This window comes from Vanessa cardui, chromosome 12 (assembly GCF_905220365.1).
Source record: "Vanessa cardui chromosome 12, ilVanCard2.1, whole genome shotgun sequence".
Classification (NCBI taxonomy): domain Eukaryota; kingdom Metazoa; phylum Arthropoda; class Insecta; order Lepidoptera; family Nymphalidae; genus Vanessa; species Vanessa cardui.
Genome location: NC_061134.1, coordinates 662,624 through 683,407, shown reverse-complemented (window position 1 = coordinate 683,407; position 20,784 = coordinate 662,624). Strand labels below are relative to the sequence as shown.

Genomic DNA, 20,784 nt, shown 5'->3' with positions numbered 1-20,784 from the left:
TATTAATAAATTTCAAATATTCCTTGAAATCGGCGCATTTGTTTAAGAGCTACATCAAAGCTTCAAACTTATAACAACATATTACAGAAGAATCTTAGTATTTATGAATTCGACAAAAAATACGAGAAAGTAAAAAATATAAGCGAACTGTGAAAAGCTGAATAGTTAATGTTTTTGTGTTCATTATTTACATCACGTCTCAAACAGATTATTTACAAGGTGCGCTACGTTTTCGTGTGCAAGAGACACCTTAAGTATTAAAAATATATTATAGTATATGTATATTTATAAGAGTACCACTATATCAAATAGATATATTAGAATCATTATTATCTACATAGCTTTTAGTTCTAATCATGCTTTTATTAGATGAATTTACAAAGGTTTTTATTTATTTATAAGTTTTAGTGAATAAAATATATTTTATTATATATAGAGGAAGTCTGAAAGTGGAACCGGTAACCGAAAAGTTATGTTATTGGTATGTTATAAAGGAATGAGGACTATATTGTGAGGAAGGTTTTGAGCATCGACGTGGGTGGGGAGAGATAGATGTAGAGGTTGGTTACGACCAAAGAAACGATGGATGGATTTTCTGAAAGACTGGAGAAAATTTTATTTGTTCGAAGACGTCGAACAGAGAAGTATGGAAGAGGAAGCTGCGCCGACCCCAAATAAAATTGGGATAAGGGCAGGAGGACGATGAGTGAATAAAACATATTTTATTCTGAAATCCTTATATATCTCACCTTATATTATACAAGATATCTCTTATATCAACAATTGCCGCCAAAGTACTGCATTTTACTAGAATAAAAAAAAACAAACCTCTCTGTTTTAATAATGCTTGCATGTTTTTATTTTAGCCTATTGGGCGTGTAAATTGTATTCACTTTTATTATTTGGTAATTATATTTTCGTTTAACTTCTACTGCAATGACTGTAACGTTTGTGTTGGCAGCATATGTACAAGGCGTAGACTGAAAAGCAGCCTAGCTGAGACTACGACCTTTTCACCAAATCATCAAATATCATATTGTTAACTCTTTTTTTATGGTTTTGTACCTTAATTTTGTATATGTTTCTTCTTGGTGAATAAAGTTACTTATTATTATTATTATTATTATTATTTGCTTCAAATAATACAATGGTCGCTTTTCATCAAATAAACACAAAAACATACCTTTCCCTTCTGCAGATCAGCGATCCACTTCCTCAGCTGCAGCAGCCGCGACTCTTGCATCGGAGTCAGCTCGCCCAGATAACGCTTTATATATTCACTGTCGAGCGTGTATTGATCTGCAATAGAAATTACTACGTAAAGCAATGCAATGGCAAGGCGACACTCATACAGTGAATTTATTAACTGCATTTTGAAAAATATACAAATAAATAGTCAGTGGTGTTGATGGGATAGCTTTAAAGTAAATACGGGTGAAAAAAGACAAAGCGATCCTACAAGTGTTGTCATCTCCTTCTACCGACCAACTTCTTAATTATCTGTGCTATATCATTACAGCCATTTTGTTGACAGATGAAATACAGGCATTACATTACATTATGTAAGACTAGCGACCAGCACCAGCTTCGCGCGGGTACAATACTGATACTAAATATACTATAGAATTTGTTTATTTACAACATTATATTAGACACTCCTGAAATTATCAATGTTTCCTAACTATATTGTATATGTATTATATACAAAAAGCTACCTCTCGAATCACTCTATCTAATAAAAAAAATCGCATCAAAATCCTTTTCGTAATTTTAAAGATCTAAGCATACATAGGGACAGATAGGGAAAAACGACTTTATTTTCTATTACGTAATGATGAAGATGAATATTAGCCTAATATAAAAGTAACATTTATTTTTAAACTCAGTCTTCTTATTGATTGCACTTACTACAAGAACAACTCTACGTCGCAAATAGAACTGTCTCCGCGAGACTTGTGAATATTATAAGACTATGGCATCAGAAACATTCTGTTGCAAATAGATTTGTTAGAGAACAAATCTTTTGAATCTTCATTTTACAAGGTAAATACAATTGTAATTCAATAAATAAATGCCAGCATCTGCTATTGTTATGTTTCAAAATCAGCACGAAATTTCAAACAGAGTCTAAATATTTTATAGGCTTGGGGAATCATAAGTACAATGAATATTAAATTGACAAAGAACATTACTCGATAGAATTGCAAAATAACGACCTAAATGAAACAATACTTTACTATAACTAAAATACTTTGTCAAAATAAGCGCTAAACGGCAAAGAAACTGAAATAAATCCTGAAAAACTGCTGTAACTGTAATTTACAATGTGGCTAAATCCTCGTGGAAATGTTTAATGAAAAATAATAGCCAGATAGAATTATTAAAGGAGCTTTACTTTGAAACTTTTGAGAGGCGAAATTATTACAAATGCTAGACATTCATAATACAAAAGAGACCGGATGTTCGTTGATTTTCAAGGACAAAAAACAATTTCATTTAATCAGGTCATTTATTCTGTGGAAAAGAGTTTTCTTTTTTTTTTGAATCCGCGCCACAACTTAAAATCACGTTTAAAAATATAGAAGTAGGTTTACTTTTTTAAATGAGTAACAAATAATATGATTGTTATTGGTTTAAAAAATATATTTAACTTTTTAAAATAATTTGTCTTTTTAATTTTAAAAAGACAGGTTAGCACTTATGACTGATGGTAAGTGACTAATAATCCCATAGACATTGGAATTGCGAAGATCAACTTGTCAGCGCCACCATGGGGTAAAATACGAGTAAAACCCGGTAAGTTCGCACGCAATACAACACCTTGATGCTTAGTAATAAGTAATAGAATGGACACACAAAACCCCCTCTTTGATATCAACAATCGCCATATGAGAATTAAAATTTAAAAACCTTCGACGACCTAACCTTAGATGAAAAATTACTCATTTTTACGCTAATGTAATGATTAAAGTTTGGCAAAAATCGTAAATGACAGAATCTGTAATATTGCCTTGTAAAGTCGGTACGAGCAGCAAGTGAGTAGGTAATATTTATAAATCGTCACAACATAAGATTAAAATAATTGACCCCAATGTTATAGATTATAATAATATACACACAATATACACTTAAAAACATTAGCACAATAAGGATCATATTTAGAGACAGTTAAGTCAAGTTATAGTCATAATCTTGGTTATATAGCCAATCCCCTAAAACTCTTTTTTCACGGCCAGATGGGCCACCTTAGTAAAAAGGTAAAGTTGGTACGTGTGTTTATAGTTTAACTAGCTAACATTGCGAAGAATTGCTACATGGCGGTAGAGTAGAGTTTAGGGGCTTATAATTATTCATTTTGTTTATATTGCCTGTATTGTATTTGTATGGCCTTAACCCGTATTTGTCTATGTTTGTTCTAGCTTAAGTTTTTAATAATATTTAAGAGTGTATTATTTTTTATTTAATGCAACAGTGCTATAAATGCTGTAGTGATGTATCACACTGCACTGGTCCGTGTACTTTTATTACATAAGTGTTTTTGTAAATATGCCGATGGTGTTTCAAATAAATAAATAAACACAGACTCATTCTCCAAGCAATCTCGTCACTTCACGCATCCTTATCATCTTAGCTGAATGCGTTGGTTTTCTGTGCTATGTGTAACATGGTCTGTCGATGGTTATTAAGTTTTTCTCTTAATCAAATGGAAACTCAGATATCGCCTGTATACTCGGCGATCTATCGCCACCCTGGAGTAATTCGTATAATGCGATATACTTATAAATATTTAACGTAATTGCAACACCTTCCAACAGTGGTATAATTTTGACTTATGTTCACCCGGTGACGAAATTCGATTACAATAAATATCATCAAATTAAGAACATTTACTAATGTATTAAATTATTTTATGTGTCCATTTATAAATAGAATTTTCGTAATACAGTTACGAAAACCATTTAAGTGAATGTATATTCCAACAGTAAATGTTTCATTAGAGTGCCTTCGTGGAACGTGTATCTATAATATCTATCTATACGTACGGACACAACGTTATATTATAGTGATATTATATATAGATAGATCGTATTGGTGAATTAACCCGGACACGAAATGATTTAGGTCAGATCGATTCCGACCCGCGGATAATCTGAGGTCGAACGTTAAATGATATAGAGAGGACCTGACGCTAAGCCATTCTGACTATAATTATGATCGCTAAATATATCAAGTGTTCATAACATTTATGGAGAGACGGTTCCGGTAACGCGTCATACATCGATAAATAACGTTAATTAATCTGTAACAGTTAATGATTAAGTGATCACTACATTTCGAATTTAACCGTAAATAAATATAATTCTTCGTCAAATATATTTGCAACAAACATTTTAGGCTTTAGTATTTAATTAGTTTTATAAATATAGAATATAAACATAATTTAGTTTTATGTATATATTACTGAAATTTTAGGGATAAATACAAAACTATATTAATATTACACGATTTCGTTGATACATACAGTACATCTGTTGTATATGTATATTTGAGTATTTTTTAATAAAAATAATAAGTAGATACCATTTTGTTTAAATTTATTCTTTGCCAAATAATTATATTTTATCAAACTAAGAACACGAGAAAAGAGATTCTTTAATCAAAATTTAAATCATTGATAAAAATATTAACGTATATTTATTTGAATACTGTTTAATAAAAGCATAAATATACTTATGAAAAGTGATTTACCCTAATGACATTCTTACGTCAGTCAGTTTTAATCAATTGCAAACTCTATTAAAATAATAATAATGGCATCTAACAAGTACATGTTTCATAGCAGGCTTAATCTATCTTTAATATAATTCCGATAGCTTTTGTCCAAGTAGTCCCAGGGGCAACATTACTGAACAATGGATTTTCCCGATGATTTGATCTCACACAGGAGTCTTCAGAACAAAGTGTAAAAGACAAAGTGTGTCTAACACGTTATGGTATTGTTTCAAATGATTATTATCGTATCGATATCGGTAGTGTTCATTGAGGCATTCTACCGCGAATCGATAGTGTTCAGTGAAGCATTTGCGGTAGTAAACCGGATCGGTAGTAAGTCCGTTCCAATGGAAGGAAGAGTAAACGATATCAATATCACCATTACATAGTATAAAACAAAGTCGCTTACCGCTGTCTGTCTCTATGTGTGCTTAGATCTGTAGAATTACGTAACAGATTTTGATGCGGTTTCTTTTAATAGAAAGAGTGATTCACGAGGAATGTTTTTGTATATAATACATGGACAATATGATAACGAAACACTGATATTTTAAAAAGTTTCTAATGTGATGTCGTAAATAAACAAATTGTTATTGCACCCGTGCTAAGTCGGGGCGGATCGCTAGTAAATAATTAATAAAACAAATAAACAAGTTTGACCTTGAATATGCTTGATATTATTGGTGGAGATATGAATAACCTTTAGTTTTCATTGATATTTCGGATTACGAATTGAATGACAACGAAACAGTTATCGGAATGGAATGAAACGAAATGAATATATTTTATTTCGGATAACTTTCATCCATAAAATTGTTAGGAAATAATTTAAAAAGTTTATATCTATGTTAGTAGCTAAACAATAGTTTAAAACTAAAAAGGACGTAGTCCTATGTGCCATTTGGCCGATCAGCGGACAGTCCTGAATGAAATGAATGAAAAAAAAATGAAAATAGATAAATGGAATAATATTGCATTTTATTAAAGATATATTAATAAAAAAAGTATTAAGTAGTAAAAATAGGAGAGTTGTTAACTAATCGAATGAAATACGCATATCTAAGGTTTTTTATCCTTACTCCTCCTGCCATTGAAATATAATATATGTATCGAACAATCGAGCGATTATTCTTTTCTCGAAAAAGGTCAGCTACCATTCAGCCTAGAGCTAACTACATACGGAGCAAAGCTGATCACTTGCAAACAAACACACATTCGCATTAATTCATTCAATATATATAGACGAACTTACTACACAGATAATATAATTGCGAATGATTGTACGAGTATAAAATGATAATCGAGTTTATTTTTCTTTAATATGTAATAGAAAAATAATCGAATAATTCATCGATATATGTATTATACAAATCATTTTACTAGGAAGAATGAATTAAACGAATTATTGCTTCGATTGTGTTTTAATTTAAATAAATAAATCTCAACTATAATAACTACGTAACTATATCGATAGTACGAATATTAAATTACAAATAAATATAAATATGAGACAACATCACATACATTACTCTGATCCCAATGTAAGTAGCTAAAGCACTTGTGTTTTGGAAAATCAGAAGTAACGAAGGTACCACAAACACCCAGACCCAAGACAACATAGAAAACTAATGGTAATCTACATCGACTCGGCCGGGAATCGAACCCGGGACCTCGGAGTGGCGTACCCATGAAAACCGGTGTACATACCACTCGACCATGGAGGTCGTCTCAAATAAAAACTCAATAGCTAAAATAATTAAAAGTTGAACCCAATGAAAAAAAATTTAAGAGCATGATCATAGCACACACATATAGTCTACGAGCACATTAACGCACACATAATGATGTATATACCTAACGTATTTTTAATACAAATAAAAAAATAAAGATTAATCAAGATAACTACAATTTTATTTAGCGGCAGCTTTTCTTTAATTACACAGTAATCCAACCGCCCTGAGGTAAGAAGCGGGCATTAATTGTTCTTCTAACATATCCTTATTCGGATGAAAATGTTTTTGTTGCTGTAATTTAACAGACAAACGAAAGAGAGCATTACGTTTTCATTAAACCTACATTCACGCGGTCGCCGCTATAAAAATAAAAATAAACTTTGCACCACACTAAATGTGGATTAAACGCTAGTCCGCCAACGAAGCAATATCCACTCAAGCACATTGTAACAAGAGCCTATTTACAATGGCTCGTATTGATATATCTCCGTCTCGAGCGCATTATTACAACAAGGTTCCATTTGTCACACAGAGCGAGGTTTATGTAGAACTTTGCGCATGCAAGTCTGAGGTCAAGGGCGGAACAGGGTCATCAGTATCGCCTTTTATTTTTACAATTTTACTGGATTTAAATCTATTCATACATATTCTGTATTCAAAGCTGTTGGAATATATTTGTCTAGTGTCATGTTTTAGTCATAAGCTTTTAGCTGCAACTGATTTAATAAATATTAAATACAGAACTATACCAAAACGCACCCGTTCCTTAAAAGTATCGAAATGTATTGTGTATTCTTGTGTGCCTTAATTGTTACGTAAGTGTGCGTGAGGCAGATTTACGCACACATAGGCGTCACTCTAATTTGGTGTGGAGGGGCGCGCCTTTGTAAGCAAATCTATACCTATATCATATAGAATACGCTATGTAATACATACTTAAAAAGTAGAATATATTCTTATAAGAAAACTTTCTATTCCTTCTAAAAGAAGAACTCTGTATTTTAAATACAAACACCCCGATTTGCAAGATCTACTTTACCAAACAGCTTTTGTACGGGCCTTTTATTCCAAGCCTTTTAGTCAAAAGCAACAATCTATATTCATTTTTCAGTTGAAATGCTTAGTGATTATTGCTCCATTATCATTTTATGACTTAAGCCGATCGTTTAATATTAGATGACATATTTGGTTATTTTAGTACACATGCAGCTCAACCAGTGAGTGGGTTCAAGCCCAGGGAAGCACCACTGAATATTCACGTGCTTAATCTATGTTTATAATTCATCTCGTGCTCGGCGGTGAAGGGAGACATTGTAAGGACACTTACATGTGCTTAATTTTCGCATCGGAACACCGTAATGTTCCAAAACCCCTCTCCTCAAAGGGAGAGGTCTTAGCCCATCAGTAGGAAATTTACAGGTAATACGATATAATACGATTTTTAAACCCATTTATGGACATGGTTCTCCCCTAGCCATGAACTCCAATATATTTCTAATAACACGTGACGGCTTGTGCGCACCTAACATTGATCATGTAATCGGTTATATCTATCGAATTGGATCAATAAACCTTTACATAAGCGTTATATAACGTCGGATTATTGCCTAACATTTTAAAACATAAGTTAACAATGCGCGTAACATCAAACTGTTTCTTTTCTTAAAACAATTTTCGGTTTCGGGTTAAATTTCGCGAAAAAGAATTTACGACATATTTCTCAAAAGCAGCCATTCGTTACTAGCAATTGACTTCATTAATTTTAATTAGTGGCTAGTCCAATATATTAATTAATATTATATTAGAATTGTTCATACTCTGTCGATTCATCAAACCCATGTCCTTAATCCAAAGGTTGTCTGGGAGACATAACAATATAGAGATCGCCTCTTGTTATCATTTCTTTTACTTTAATCTATACAAGTTACCTTTACTTTGTTGATGTTAAATAAAGCAAATAAATCTATTATACAATAGATATTATAAAAGTATTGATATCATATTATATAATTACATTTCTGCAACACGAACTAAAATTAAATGATGATTAATGTTGGCAGCTGTTGGGCGTTCAGATAATATAAGAGCCATTCAAAGACTTGTCGACATGATAGAATAAATCTATATAATATCTTATTAAGAACTGAGATAGCTCAGTATAGCATACCTAATCCCAGATGCCAAGGTCTTAAAAGAGAGCATGTAAACCTGGCCCTGGATGCATGAGCTGGGTCTTCACATGACTTGTTTCTGACGGCCATGAAGAGGAGCCTCTCCGATTTGTTCGACAGGTTAGTTAGAACAGGTATACCTTAACCGAAGGTTCAAATACGACCTAGTGTTGCAGAGTATCGTACCTACTAGCTTGTTCTTAACCGATGATTTCGGGTTCAAACCCAGACAAGCACCGCTGATTCATGTGCTTAATTTGTCTTTATAATTCATCTCGTGCTCTGCGGTGAAGGAAAACATCGTGAGGAAACCTGCATGTGACAAATTTCATAGAAATTCTGCCACACGTGTATTCCACCAACCTGCATTGGAACAGCGTGGTGGAGTATGTTCCAAACCTTCTCCTCAAATGGAGCGGAGGCCTTTATCCAGCAGTGGGAATTTAAAGGCTGTTGTTGTTGTACCTACTAGCTCGTATTTATAGTTGCATATCGCACTCCGTAGTGCATCAGATATTTCATAAGAAAACGGATGTACCGGGCGCATTTCTATGACACATTTACATACAAAGAAAAAGAGCCTAGAGTCTGATCTGTTATTGATACATTATTTAGAGTTATCGTTTTGTGCTTAGAACTGCAAATTTCTTTATACGATTCTCCATAATTTTCATCACCGCATCAAGAATCATTGGTACATATAAATATGGAATATTCGTATGTATTGCTGTGTTCCGATTTTGATAATGATAAACTATACATCTAAGATCCAGTAGCGGCACTTTGCTGATGAGAGGGATCGAGTTGTATTTCATAAAGCCATTATTTAACAAATTTGATGTAAATTACTTACGTGGTCTGTATTATCGTAGGTGGTTTAATTTGCATGGCCTTAAAATAAATAAAAATATATACAAACATGTAGGTCCATGCATGCATGCATCCCAATAATGAGCCGTATCTTATCAGATCAGTGTTATTTATTATCGGATTCATTGGCAGTTTTAAATTTAGATATCGAAAAAAATATATGTAATGCTTCTCATTAAATAAATTAACTAAAAAAAATTATACTATATGTAGTTATGTATGTGTACATTTAATTCAAAGCAGTTATTGTTATACCAACGAAACATAATTTAAGCATCTTATCAAAAAAATTGATAACCTAACGCCTCATTTCCATCATTGAACTCTGGTTGGCTTGAAATAGATTTTTTAAAGAATAAGATATCTTAGTAGATCAGTGTCTGCTTAAAAACATGGCACAGATATAATTGTTCATGTATCGTAGTGTAAGAAGCAATTATTTGATGTAAGTGGTCGTTTTAGAGATGAACCTAAACTAAACATTAATTACAATCAAGGATTGCGACATTGGGAAGCATTAAGTCCTATAGAGTCGCATTATAAGTCAGATTATATAAAGCAAGAACTCAGTGGCGCATGATATACCAAATCGAATGTTTTTTTTATGATATTGGTATTCGAGCAAATGAGCCACTTGACGCTAAGAGATCACCATCCATAGACAAGGAATATAGACTAAGGAGCATTGCCAATGCCCCATCAATCTTCGAAAAATATTATGTTCTTTGTGCCTGTTGTATCCTTCTCTTCAAAATGGTACAAAAACAGAGAGCACTGCTGTTTGAGGGTCTGACGAAAAAGCACCAAGTAAAAACTTAAATATCAAATCAAAATCAACTTTATTCAAGTAGGCTTTTACAAGCACTTTTGAATCGTCATTTAACAATTAAGTGAAGCTACCACCGGTTCGGAAAGTAGATTCTACCGAGAAGAGCTGGCAACAAAACTCAGTAGTTACTCATTTTTAACATTTAAAAATACAGTCATGTTAGTTTAATACAATATATAAACATAAGGTTCCCTAATTTTCTGCAATTGGAATAGATATATCACAGTGATAATATTGTAGGGAAATTAGTATTTGTATGTTTTCCCCAATAAATGAATACAATGAAGTAAATATTGTCAATGCTAGCTCGTGCAACCAATACCTCAATTACTCAACCTATATTTACACCGACTCACTCAGCCATGACATAGACAGCAAATAAATACACACTTGCTTTGTAATTATAGCAACAGTAGAATTAACTATATCAGTCAGTATATTTAGCTAGACTACTGGTGATACTTTTACTGGACAAACTACTTCATCATGAATAGAGATTATCAACGAAAGTAGCAGTGTTATGCTAGAATTTGAAAAAGGTTTTTAAAATAATCAATCATTCTATTCATTAGACAATAATTAATTATTACAAATATTAAAAAAAGAAAAAAACAATATTAGCGAGTCAAGTGTCCCATCTGCTTGAAAGGAAAAAGAAGTTCGCCAATGTGACGTAAACGCTTTTGAAGTTCATCGTTGTCGCGTCCTATGACGTCAGTGCGTGGGTGATCAAGGCCCAAGTTACAAGAGCCTAGCTATAAGTCATACCCATTATATGAAAAAAATACTTCATCAAAAACTTAATACACTTAATATTTTTTATAACTTTGGCGTATCGTAGAACTTTTTGCTCAAGAGACTTCGTATAATGTCACAAATATCTTGTGGAAATCTATATAGAATGGTATAATATGTAGATTACATGACATGAGCTGAAATGACCCAGTGGTTAGAACGCGTAACATCGCGAAAATCTTAACCGATGATTGCGGGTTGAAACCCAGGCAAGCACCACTATATATTTGTGCTCAATTTGTGTTTATAATTCATCTCGTGCTCGGCGGTGAAGGAAGACATCGTGAGGAAAACTGCATGTGTCTAATTTCATCAAAATTCTGCCACAAGTGCATTCCACCAACCCGCATTGGAACAGCTTGGTGGAATATGTTCCAAAACCTCTCTTTGATGGAAGAGGAGGCCTTTGTCTCAGCAGTGGGAAAAAGTAACAGACTGTTACTTTACTTTTTTTACTTCGTACAGCGCATACCAATACGCCATGATAAGTAATTGAACTAATACATGTTCAGATTGAAACAGTCGTTGAAATAATAGTGATATTGTGAAATATAATTAAAACAATTTGAAAATTAACTGAACTAGTTATCCGCATGAGTCAGCTGAACCCTCAACAGCCCTCTTTCCCACGCACTAATTAATTTGATTAATCGCCTTCTAATTTTTTGGAATACTAAACGCATGGAATTAATAATTAAGAGTTTAACGACCTCACTTTATTTATCAATGTCAGAATCCATTGAATAGAGACTGTTTACTTTATGAAACAAATTACTTTTTGAGCTAATCATTAGCATATAGAAAATGTAAGTCTAAAAAACAGTGAAAAACACACCATAAATAAGAAGTATGTAATATTCTTAATTTCTAGTAAATATTAATATTCTTAAGAAATCTTTTTGCGGCTATATGCTAACTTATGTATAATATATAAAAAGAAGTTAACAGTAATGATAATAATTAGTTAAGCCTTAATGATTGTTAATTTTGGAACACGTTTGCTAGATATACCCAATAGAAAACGTCTATAGCAAAATTTAGACTACGTGTTTAAAGGCTGTTGGTCGATAACGTGATTACTTTACCACAAATATAAAAAAAAAAAACGTTTTCATCAACTTTCGATTGCAAAATTTTTGAAATTCGGATGACAATTGAATGAAGCTGAAACTGAGTGGGCGCAAACAACGTCAATACGACACTCGCTCGTGAATTTAACAAACATTCCGAATTACAATTCCCCGTGCACGCTGAAGGCTTTATTTATCGTCAAATGAAATGTAATCATGAATTTAATCTCATTTAAACGTTCTGTTAATAAGGATCCAAATTACAGGAAATAGTTTACTTTTATATATGAAGCTTTGTTGAAAGCTTTTCTTTAAGTCTGAATAACCGAGTTTGGTGATATTATTTTAGGGTAAGAAGATTTACGAGAACTTTATATAACCAATAAATAAAAAATGAAAATTAAACAAAACAAACAAAAAAATAAAACATATAATTCAATTGATTTGTACTTAGCTATCGTTCAGGTCTCCAACCGAAGAAGAATGACAAAGGCGCTGACAATACTAAGATTAAAATCATTGCACACAACAACACCAGGACCAAATTGTCCCATCTCGTAACAAATTGGCCCACGTTCACTAGCTGATTATCGGGATTGCAATCGCAGGATTTGAAATTACTTCTTTTAATAACATCGTCGGAGCTCATTCTTCTCATATTCAAATTTAAGCTACTAAGTGTAACCTTTTTTTTCTCGCCGGTCTTCTTACTGTCGTCTAACTTTTTGTGCCAAACACTGTTTTTCAATTGCAGTTCACTTCTAATCCTCGAAGGAGATGTTTCGTCTTCTAATTTATGCTTACTCCTGTGGAGGCTTAGGTGGCTAAATAGGCCTGATTTATTTTGTTCAGGTAACATTAGACTGCTCTTATTTCGATCTTGAGAAAAATTGGAATTGCGCTGTTCACGAATGGAAATGGCGGATTTGCTTCTGTTACCCAACATCTTCTGAGAAGATTTTGTCAAGGTGAGGCTATTCCATCCGCCGGAGTGGGATGTCCCTGTGAGAAGGAAGGTAGGATTAGGAGTAGGATAATGGTATAGGTATAGGAAAAGGAATATTTGTCTATATGGTGACCTAGATCTTAGTGAAATTTATCAAATAAAGCAACAGCCTTAGATTACTTCCGACCATTTTTTTTATAGTACGAGTTGAGCTTTTTTTTTCAAGGAATAGCTAATTATCCAATTTTTCCCTCCAGTTAAGCGCAAACCTTGCGTTAAGAGTGGGTACGATAATAGCCCAGGGGTCAAGAGAAATCCTGCTACTATTAAAATGGCTAGGCAATAAAAACCTTTATGCTACCACAGAAGCTTGCAGATTACAACATTTTATTTAAATAATATCCAACTGTAATCAAATCGATTTCAATCTATACTAATATTATAAACGTGAAAGTAAGCGTGTATCTGTTGTTCTTTCACGACCAAACCAATAAAGCGAATTTGATGAAATTTGGTATGAAGCAAACATGAGGACCGAGGAAGTACAAAGGTTACTTCTTTGCCTGGCACATGGCAACTAATCCCCTAAAATGAAAGCGAAGCCGCGGTTGACAACTGGTTACAAAATATATGTGAAGAAGAAGCAATTTCTTCAAAATTTATTATATTGTATTTAAATACATATTTTTGTTTTATGAAAAATAATCATCGCGCAACAAAAGAAATGGATTATCATCTTTTGTAATGATTCCGCTGAAAATGTTGAAAACTAAACTTGCGCGTGGGTATTTGCGTTTCAAAAGTAGCTGTTTGCAAACATTACGCTTACCCACAGTTGAATAATGAATTATACATTGTACGAAGCTTCTGTCTAAATTAGAACGTGAATTTTGTAAGCGTTCCTAAACACGTCAGTTCTTTGACGCAGTTTCTACTTTACCTACCTTATTTTATAAAGATAAATTGTTACTCGAATTTATCAAAGTATGTCGGCGCGAAACGAATTTAAGAAAAACACGTGTCCAGAAATGATTATTTTAATAATTTAAAACTGTTAAATTAATAATTTAACAATCAACAGGCAATAACGAGCGGACATGCCTGCTCCGTTAAGTACAATATCGGAATCAAATAAGTCACTTGTTTTTCGATGAAAGATAAAATTATCAAACAAAAGAAAAACACAGACAAAGTTTATATAAGATAGGATAGCTACATATGCAATAAATGTATATTGATATCGCAAGTATATCACAAAAAAAAATCAATCGCAAATTATCTTTACTAACAAATGTGTAATATATTTTTTTGGAAAAATACATTATTTCCTTTTTTAATTTATATAACTATATAGAGGAATCATGCATACTTTGCTTTATATTTTATGCGTTCACTCATTGTTTGATTATTTGGGTTGTTAGTTTGTTTAATTGTTATTACCATTTAAATGAAGTATTGGTCTTACTACCATTACCGTTTATAATATCTTCATGACTTACAAAATTTAGGTGGCCAAATTGAAAATTGTTAATATTGCAGATGTTAACAATAAAAAAGAGACATTGCTGGTAAGTAGCGTATTAAACATTTAACGTTACAAATATTTTTTAGAGTATATCAAATGTCAGAAATGAATACGATTTACTATATGAAAATGAGACCTAGAAAAGTCGTAGCTCATGTTCAATCCTCAAACGTAAATCCAGACAAACTGTCGTCTTACGATTATTATTTTCATTGCGGTCTTTCTTGCGACAGCATTTTTTATATAAAGAATTTTATTTTGGATAAGGAGAATGTCAGATATTATACTTTATATTTTATTAAATGTTTTATACAGTCGCGTATTTACAAATTTTGCATAAACAGAATTACGAAAGAACAAAGGCTAACTAACAACCCTCGTACACAATAACTGCTGACGGAAACTAATTTTTAATCAAAATGAAAACACAACAAACTTAATTTGGTTGACCTATCTCATTTTTTCAGCAAAATTAATTATACCGTAAATCAACGTAGCAATCCATTATAATAATGAACCATGCTGTTTTGAGGAATCGGAAATCGATATACCAGTTAAACGACTCGGATTCCAGGTACTAGAATGAAATCGATGTTCAAATATTTGTAACGTCTCATCGATTTCGTAAACTGCCAGTCAACAGAAACCATTTGAAATGAACACAGTGCCAAATACTCGTCATTTACATGTATAAGGATACAATATCTTAAAACGTCACCACTTGCTTACGCATTACAATGCCAAAAATTCAAGGTGAGATATTGTCATTGGTTTGTAAATATCAATGTCATATTATTTCAATGTATTTTAAAGATTCATGACAATTTTCTACTTAAAGCTTATGGTAAAACAATAATTAGCATTTCTAGATAGAAACGGAGTGCCACTTTTCACGAAATGTTCAATATTATTAGTCTGATTAGCGTAAGTGATGCTGATCGGACCTATAACGCTATAGAGGTTTACTTGTAAAGGGTTTGCTTTATTTTCTCAATTTTAACGATTAAGAAAATAAAAAAATAAAATGGGAAACTTTGTACTAGATTTATGAAGTGAGGACACAGAGGGTGTTAAGTACAAAGATGACAATTACGTGTGTAATAAAATGAATGAATTTTCGAAACGAATTTCTCGAAAGTTTTCCTCAGTAGAATCTACATTGCTTTACATTTTATTTGCGCACAGCTGAGTGCCAGGAAACGTTTAAAAATATTCAATGGAATATTTTGAAGGATCATTCGTAACTCTACTTTAGTGGATTTAATAATATGACAAAGCCAATGTCATTTTTCTACAATGACTATCATATTATTGAGATCATATAAAACTGCATTTTTTCTTTGACCCCAATATAACTTAGGTAGATTACTTGCAGGGCTTAATTATAGAACAGAAAAATCCAAGGAAAAATAGGAGTAAAACTCCCCCCTCACCGCTTTATTCAATTTCAAGTTCTCAAACCAAAGGTTGTCTGAAAGTGAGTGCTATTCGAGCGATAAGACCGCCTTTTGAACTTTTCGACGAGATTTATGGATCAAATATTTTAGGTAAATGGATTTGATTGATTTTAAAATATAAAAGTAATAAAAAGTACAGTGACAGTCTGTAAATATCCATCTGCTGGGAAAAGACTATTGAGAAAATTTACAGAATTTTCCACCATGTTGCTTGAATTCACTTTTCTGCCTTACGTCTGCAATGGTTTGAACACGCTGCTATGGGATAATATTTGAAGCCACTGAGCCATATCGACACTTCGAAAATATATTGCAACACAATACAACATCCGCATTGAATAAATTCGCAATTATTAAATGCCATAAGTTGCATATCCTACCGAGTGATCTTCATATTGGCGCCGTTCCAAGATTTGGTAATCAAAATGAAGCAATCCGTGGAAAAGTTGGTCTCGACGCTGAAGGAGCCTGGCGCGGAGATATATTACGAATATTTATGAAGACGATCTTTACATCCATACGAAAGGTCGGTCTCATGAAACGCAAACAAGTGTAAAACGTTTAAAAAGTAAACCGGGACTTTTTTCGGATTTATTTTTGATGCATACCGATTCAGTACCAACAGTCATTCTTAACATATAAAGACTTATAATCATATTAACAGTCACATATTTTTTTTGGACAAAACAAAGTCATATCATAAAGTTACTGCAAAGTCCTAAGATACGACACGTACGTAGGATACGATCCTCTTAAAATGTCGAACAGTGATGAGCGACATTGACTAGATAAAACAGTTATAAAATATGTATTAACAAATAATAAAGGGTTTCAGATAATAATCTGAGCAAATAAATTACAAATAAAATCGCTCATAAAATTGCCGATTTTTTCACTCTTATGGGCAATTTTTTCTCCAAATTGAAATGACACAAAATGAGATCCAATAACAAAAAAAAAAAACAAAATTTCAAAATCGGTTAATAAATTACGGAACTCTGACAAACAGATTATCACGATTGCGTAACGCAGCGGGTTCTTGTAGAACAGGAATGTTGCACGTGACAATAAACTATAAATAAATTATCTAATTCAATCAGCAACATTGAAAGCACCTTTAGTTGAAAATAGATTCGATGAAAAACCACATATGCACGACCGATGAACGTGATCTTCTTTTTTTTTAGAGTATAAGTTGGCGGACGAGCATATAGGCCACCTGATGGTAAGTGGTCACCATCAGTGGCCACACATTATAACGATCCCGAGTATGTTGCTTTATATCAATCTAAAGGGAGCAAGTTCCTTTAATTATAACGTACAAGATATACATTAGCATTATTAGGACGGTGACACCTACAGTTCAATCAGCAAATGTAAGCTCAAACAAGAAACATATTAAAAAAAATCTTACTTATAAATATGCATAATTTAATGTTTATGGTACAAAAAAAAATATACCTACAGGTCCTTTTAATTCAAAAATTGGATGATAATCTAGATTTGAAGCCGTAATCTTAGTTTAACATATCATTCATCCATCGCTGGTGTAATTATTAATGAAGACTATATTATTATTGCATATATGAGTATGAATTAATTTTATCACAACACTTTCGACCTTAAACATAAAGTCGTTATAGCTGAATCGACTATCGATGACTTTGGATAACATCACCACTTAAACGAATATTCTATTTTCGACCGCGACATTGATCGAACTGACTGACCCCAAAAGGTAAACGGTCACGCAAAACGTCCAGTAAGTCATTCTTTATTATATAACGATATGAATAATAATAATAATAAGGTAAGTTTGTTTGTTCATGCCAATACATAAGATCGTTTATAATAGTAGACAAGAGCTCGTCAATAATAACAATGGCGGTGAAAATACCGAACTTGTTTACCGCAAACGAACTAAAACAACAGCTCCGAACTGATAACTCTGAGTACATCAATTTACAGCGACATTTCTCTTGTTTAAAATTCATCACAAGACATCGCGTTTTATATATTTTTGCGAGTGAACGCGCAAATGGGACACCTGAATAGGTCGCCGCATATACACCGTAATATGTATAAACAAAATATGTCTACAGCATAACTGAGTCAGTACTTATATTTAAATGTAAGTTTAAGGATATATAATTGTAAAATATTACCATATTATCATAAATGTACGTTTTTTTAGTGTTACTCGTAGAGATATATATGTATCTATAAATAGACAAAGACAAAAAGACTGTTTCTTCTGTTTGTTAACTTTTGTATGCGACCTTTAGTAAAATAAATGGAGATTAGAGCCAAGCTATTAGATCTAATTTCTTCCACAGAGCAAACACTAAAACTATTTTACTGACTAACTCGACGTCGACGCAAACGTAGCAGAAATCACGAGCTTGTTTTATGCAAATACCTAAATCCTCAACGAAAACTTCGTAATGGCCGTAATCTAGCAAAAGACTTAAGTTTTCGAGTGATTCATGTGCTCACACTGCGGTCGAGAAATACTCCGTGGGAACGCAAACATACGAATATATATTTTAAACGAAGGAAATAGTTTTATATATTAAGAGCATATTTGTTAAATTTGTCTAAATAACCGAGATGGTCCATTGGTTAGAACGCGTGCATCTTAACCGATGATTGCGGGTTGTGTTTATAATTCTTCTCGTGCTCGGCTGTGAAGGAAAACATCGTGAGGAGACCTGCATGTGTCTAATTTCATAGAAATGGGCCATGTACTGGGCGATACCTACATACATATACCTACACAGTGACGTCCAAAGACGAGCTTTAATCTATCCTTGAACAAATATCCTATATACACAAGTTGACACTTTAATCGTGATCGGTCGAACGCTACCGAAGTGTATTAATCTCAAACGTATATACATATATCAGCATCCAAAGTTAAATATATATAATTATTCAAAGCCAAACTTGTAGTGAATAACATTGCCAATTATTAGAGAGAATATTTGCATACAATGATCACGTGAGATCTTCCAAACTGAACAATTAATTAAATCGAATGTTAAAATTATACAGAAAACGCCGTTCACACGCGCGCATTATTTATTCTAGAAACTAGTAAATCGATGTTCAGAAAACATTGAACACCTATAACTTAGCTGTGTTTATGTAAATACGATACTCATTTTTCACCATCATAATCATCAAACATCATAATTATGTTCTTACTGCCTCGTGAATTAAAGTGAAACGGAATGAATAGATGGTTGAATGTAAGTGTTGCCATGTCTGAAATACAGGAGGATAAAAAATATTGGTAGTCTACCTTAGACTTCAGTTAAAAAAAAAAACAAGTATTTTCCTGAATTGACAACAATAGCCTCAATATTCGTTCGTGGCAAACGATTCACAATCGCGGTTTATCGAGAACCGCGACGCCGATTTTATTGGTATTTCCTGCGTTCAACGTTTTGCTGTGATAAGATAAATCAGGATCGTCGGAAATTTGGGTTTCCCTGAGATTCTGTCACTTAAATTCCACGATCCATCGGCTCATACCGTTTATGGTAGTTTTACATTTAATATTATCTTGTAAAGTGATAAATCAAAGATGCTCATTACAGCTCTCGAATAAAAATACATTTGACTACGTTTGGTGAAACTAAAACAATATTCCTCTATAAAGACTAAAACCCTGCAGATTCTAAAGCGCTAATCAATGTCAGATGCATTAATTCAAATTACATCTGAATGGCCATTGGTCGGTGGCCCTGATAAGCCATTAACCAATGATTATTCAGTACTTATTCAAATTTAGTTAATCCCTCGCTTATCATTTTACATATTTATTATATGGCCATATTCGTAATCTTTATTTATGATAAACACAAATAGGCCTTACTAAAAGTTAAATATCGGCATATTTAGATCGCTGCTTCTGTTTAAGCCTATCCAGATTACTTGTATAAAAGCTAAATTTACGACATAAACAGACGCCGTCGTGTCTGCTATATCTTCTTAAAGATCTTGGTTTATAGACATTTTATGTTTTTGCAAATTACCTTTTTTATTATCATCATAAGTTTTATAATCGCGATTAATTTGTGGCGTTTTAATATTAAGATATTAAAATATATTACCTAGACAAAGCCAGTATTTTTGTGCGAAACCAACTGGATGAGTATGACCGAATTGTTATAAATTCTGTCGCCTATAAGGAATACTAAGTATTGTTGTATTATGGTTTAAAGTGTAACCTAGCCAACTAGGGACGGCACGGGAGGGATAGCATCGTGTTTCCAAGGTTTTTAACACTTGGACGATGTACAATACAGGTTAATATTTCTTGCGGTGCCAACGATTATAGGAGCAAGTGACCACTTATCTACCAATTTGCGAATTTCCCTACCAACTTTTCAGGAACCATAGAAACACATATGTACATGCTTTCTTCTTTTTTGTATCATACAAAAAAATTCAAGTATGTAATGGTCTAAGTCTAAGTTTCCTGAATTTTTGTCCAAGCAACATTTCCCATCACAGCAAGGGCAAAATATATATAGCTATATCTATACAAGACAATCAGCTACAGTAAAAAATATTTGTTGTTCTTGGCTAACAGCATTACGATATTATT

General features: G+C 32.8%; 1 protein-coding gene across 2 annotated transcripts in view; it reads right to left on the bottom strand.

Moving 5' to 3' along the window:
- LOC124534503 (protein real-time) overlaps positions 1-20,784 on the bottom strand; it is a 72,541-nt gene that overhangs the window by 13,160 nt on the left and 38,597 nt on the right. For both annotated transcript variants that reach the window (XM_047110416.1, XM_047110418.1), the window contains exon 6: positions 1,184-1,299. In XM_047110416.1, the coding sequence (XP_046966372.1) occupies positions 1,184-1,299 (116 nt within the window). The remainder of the gene's footprint in view (positions 1-1,183; positions 1,300-20,784) is intronic.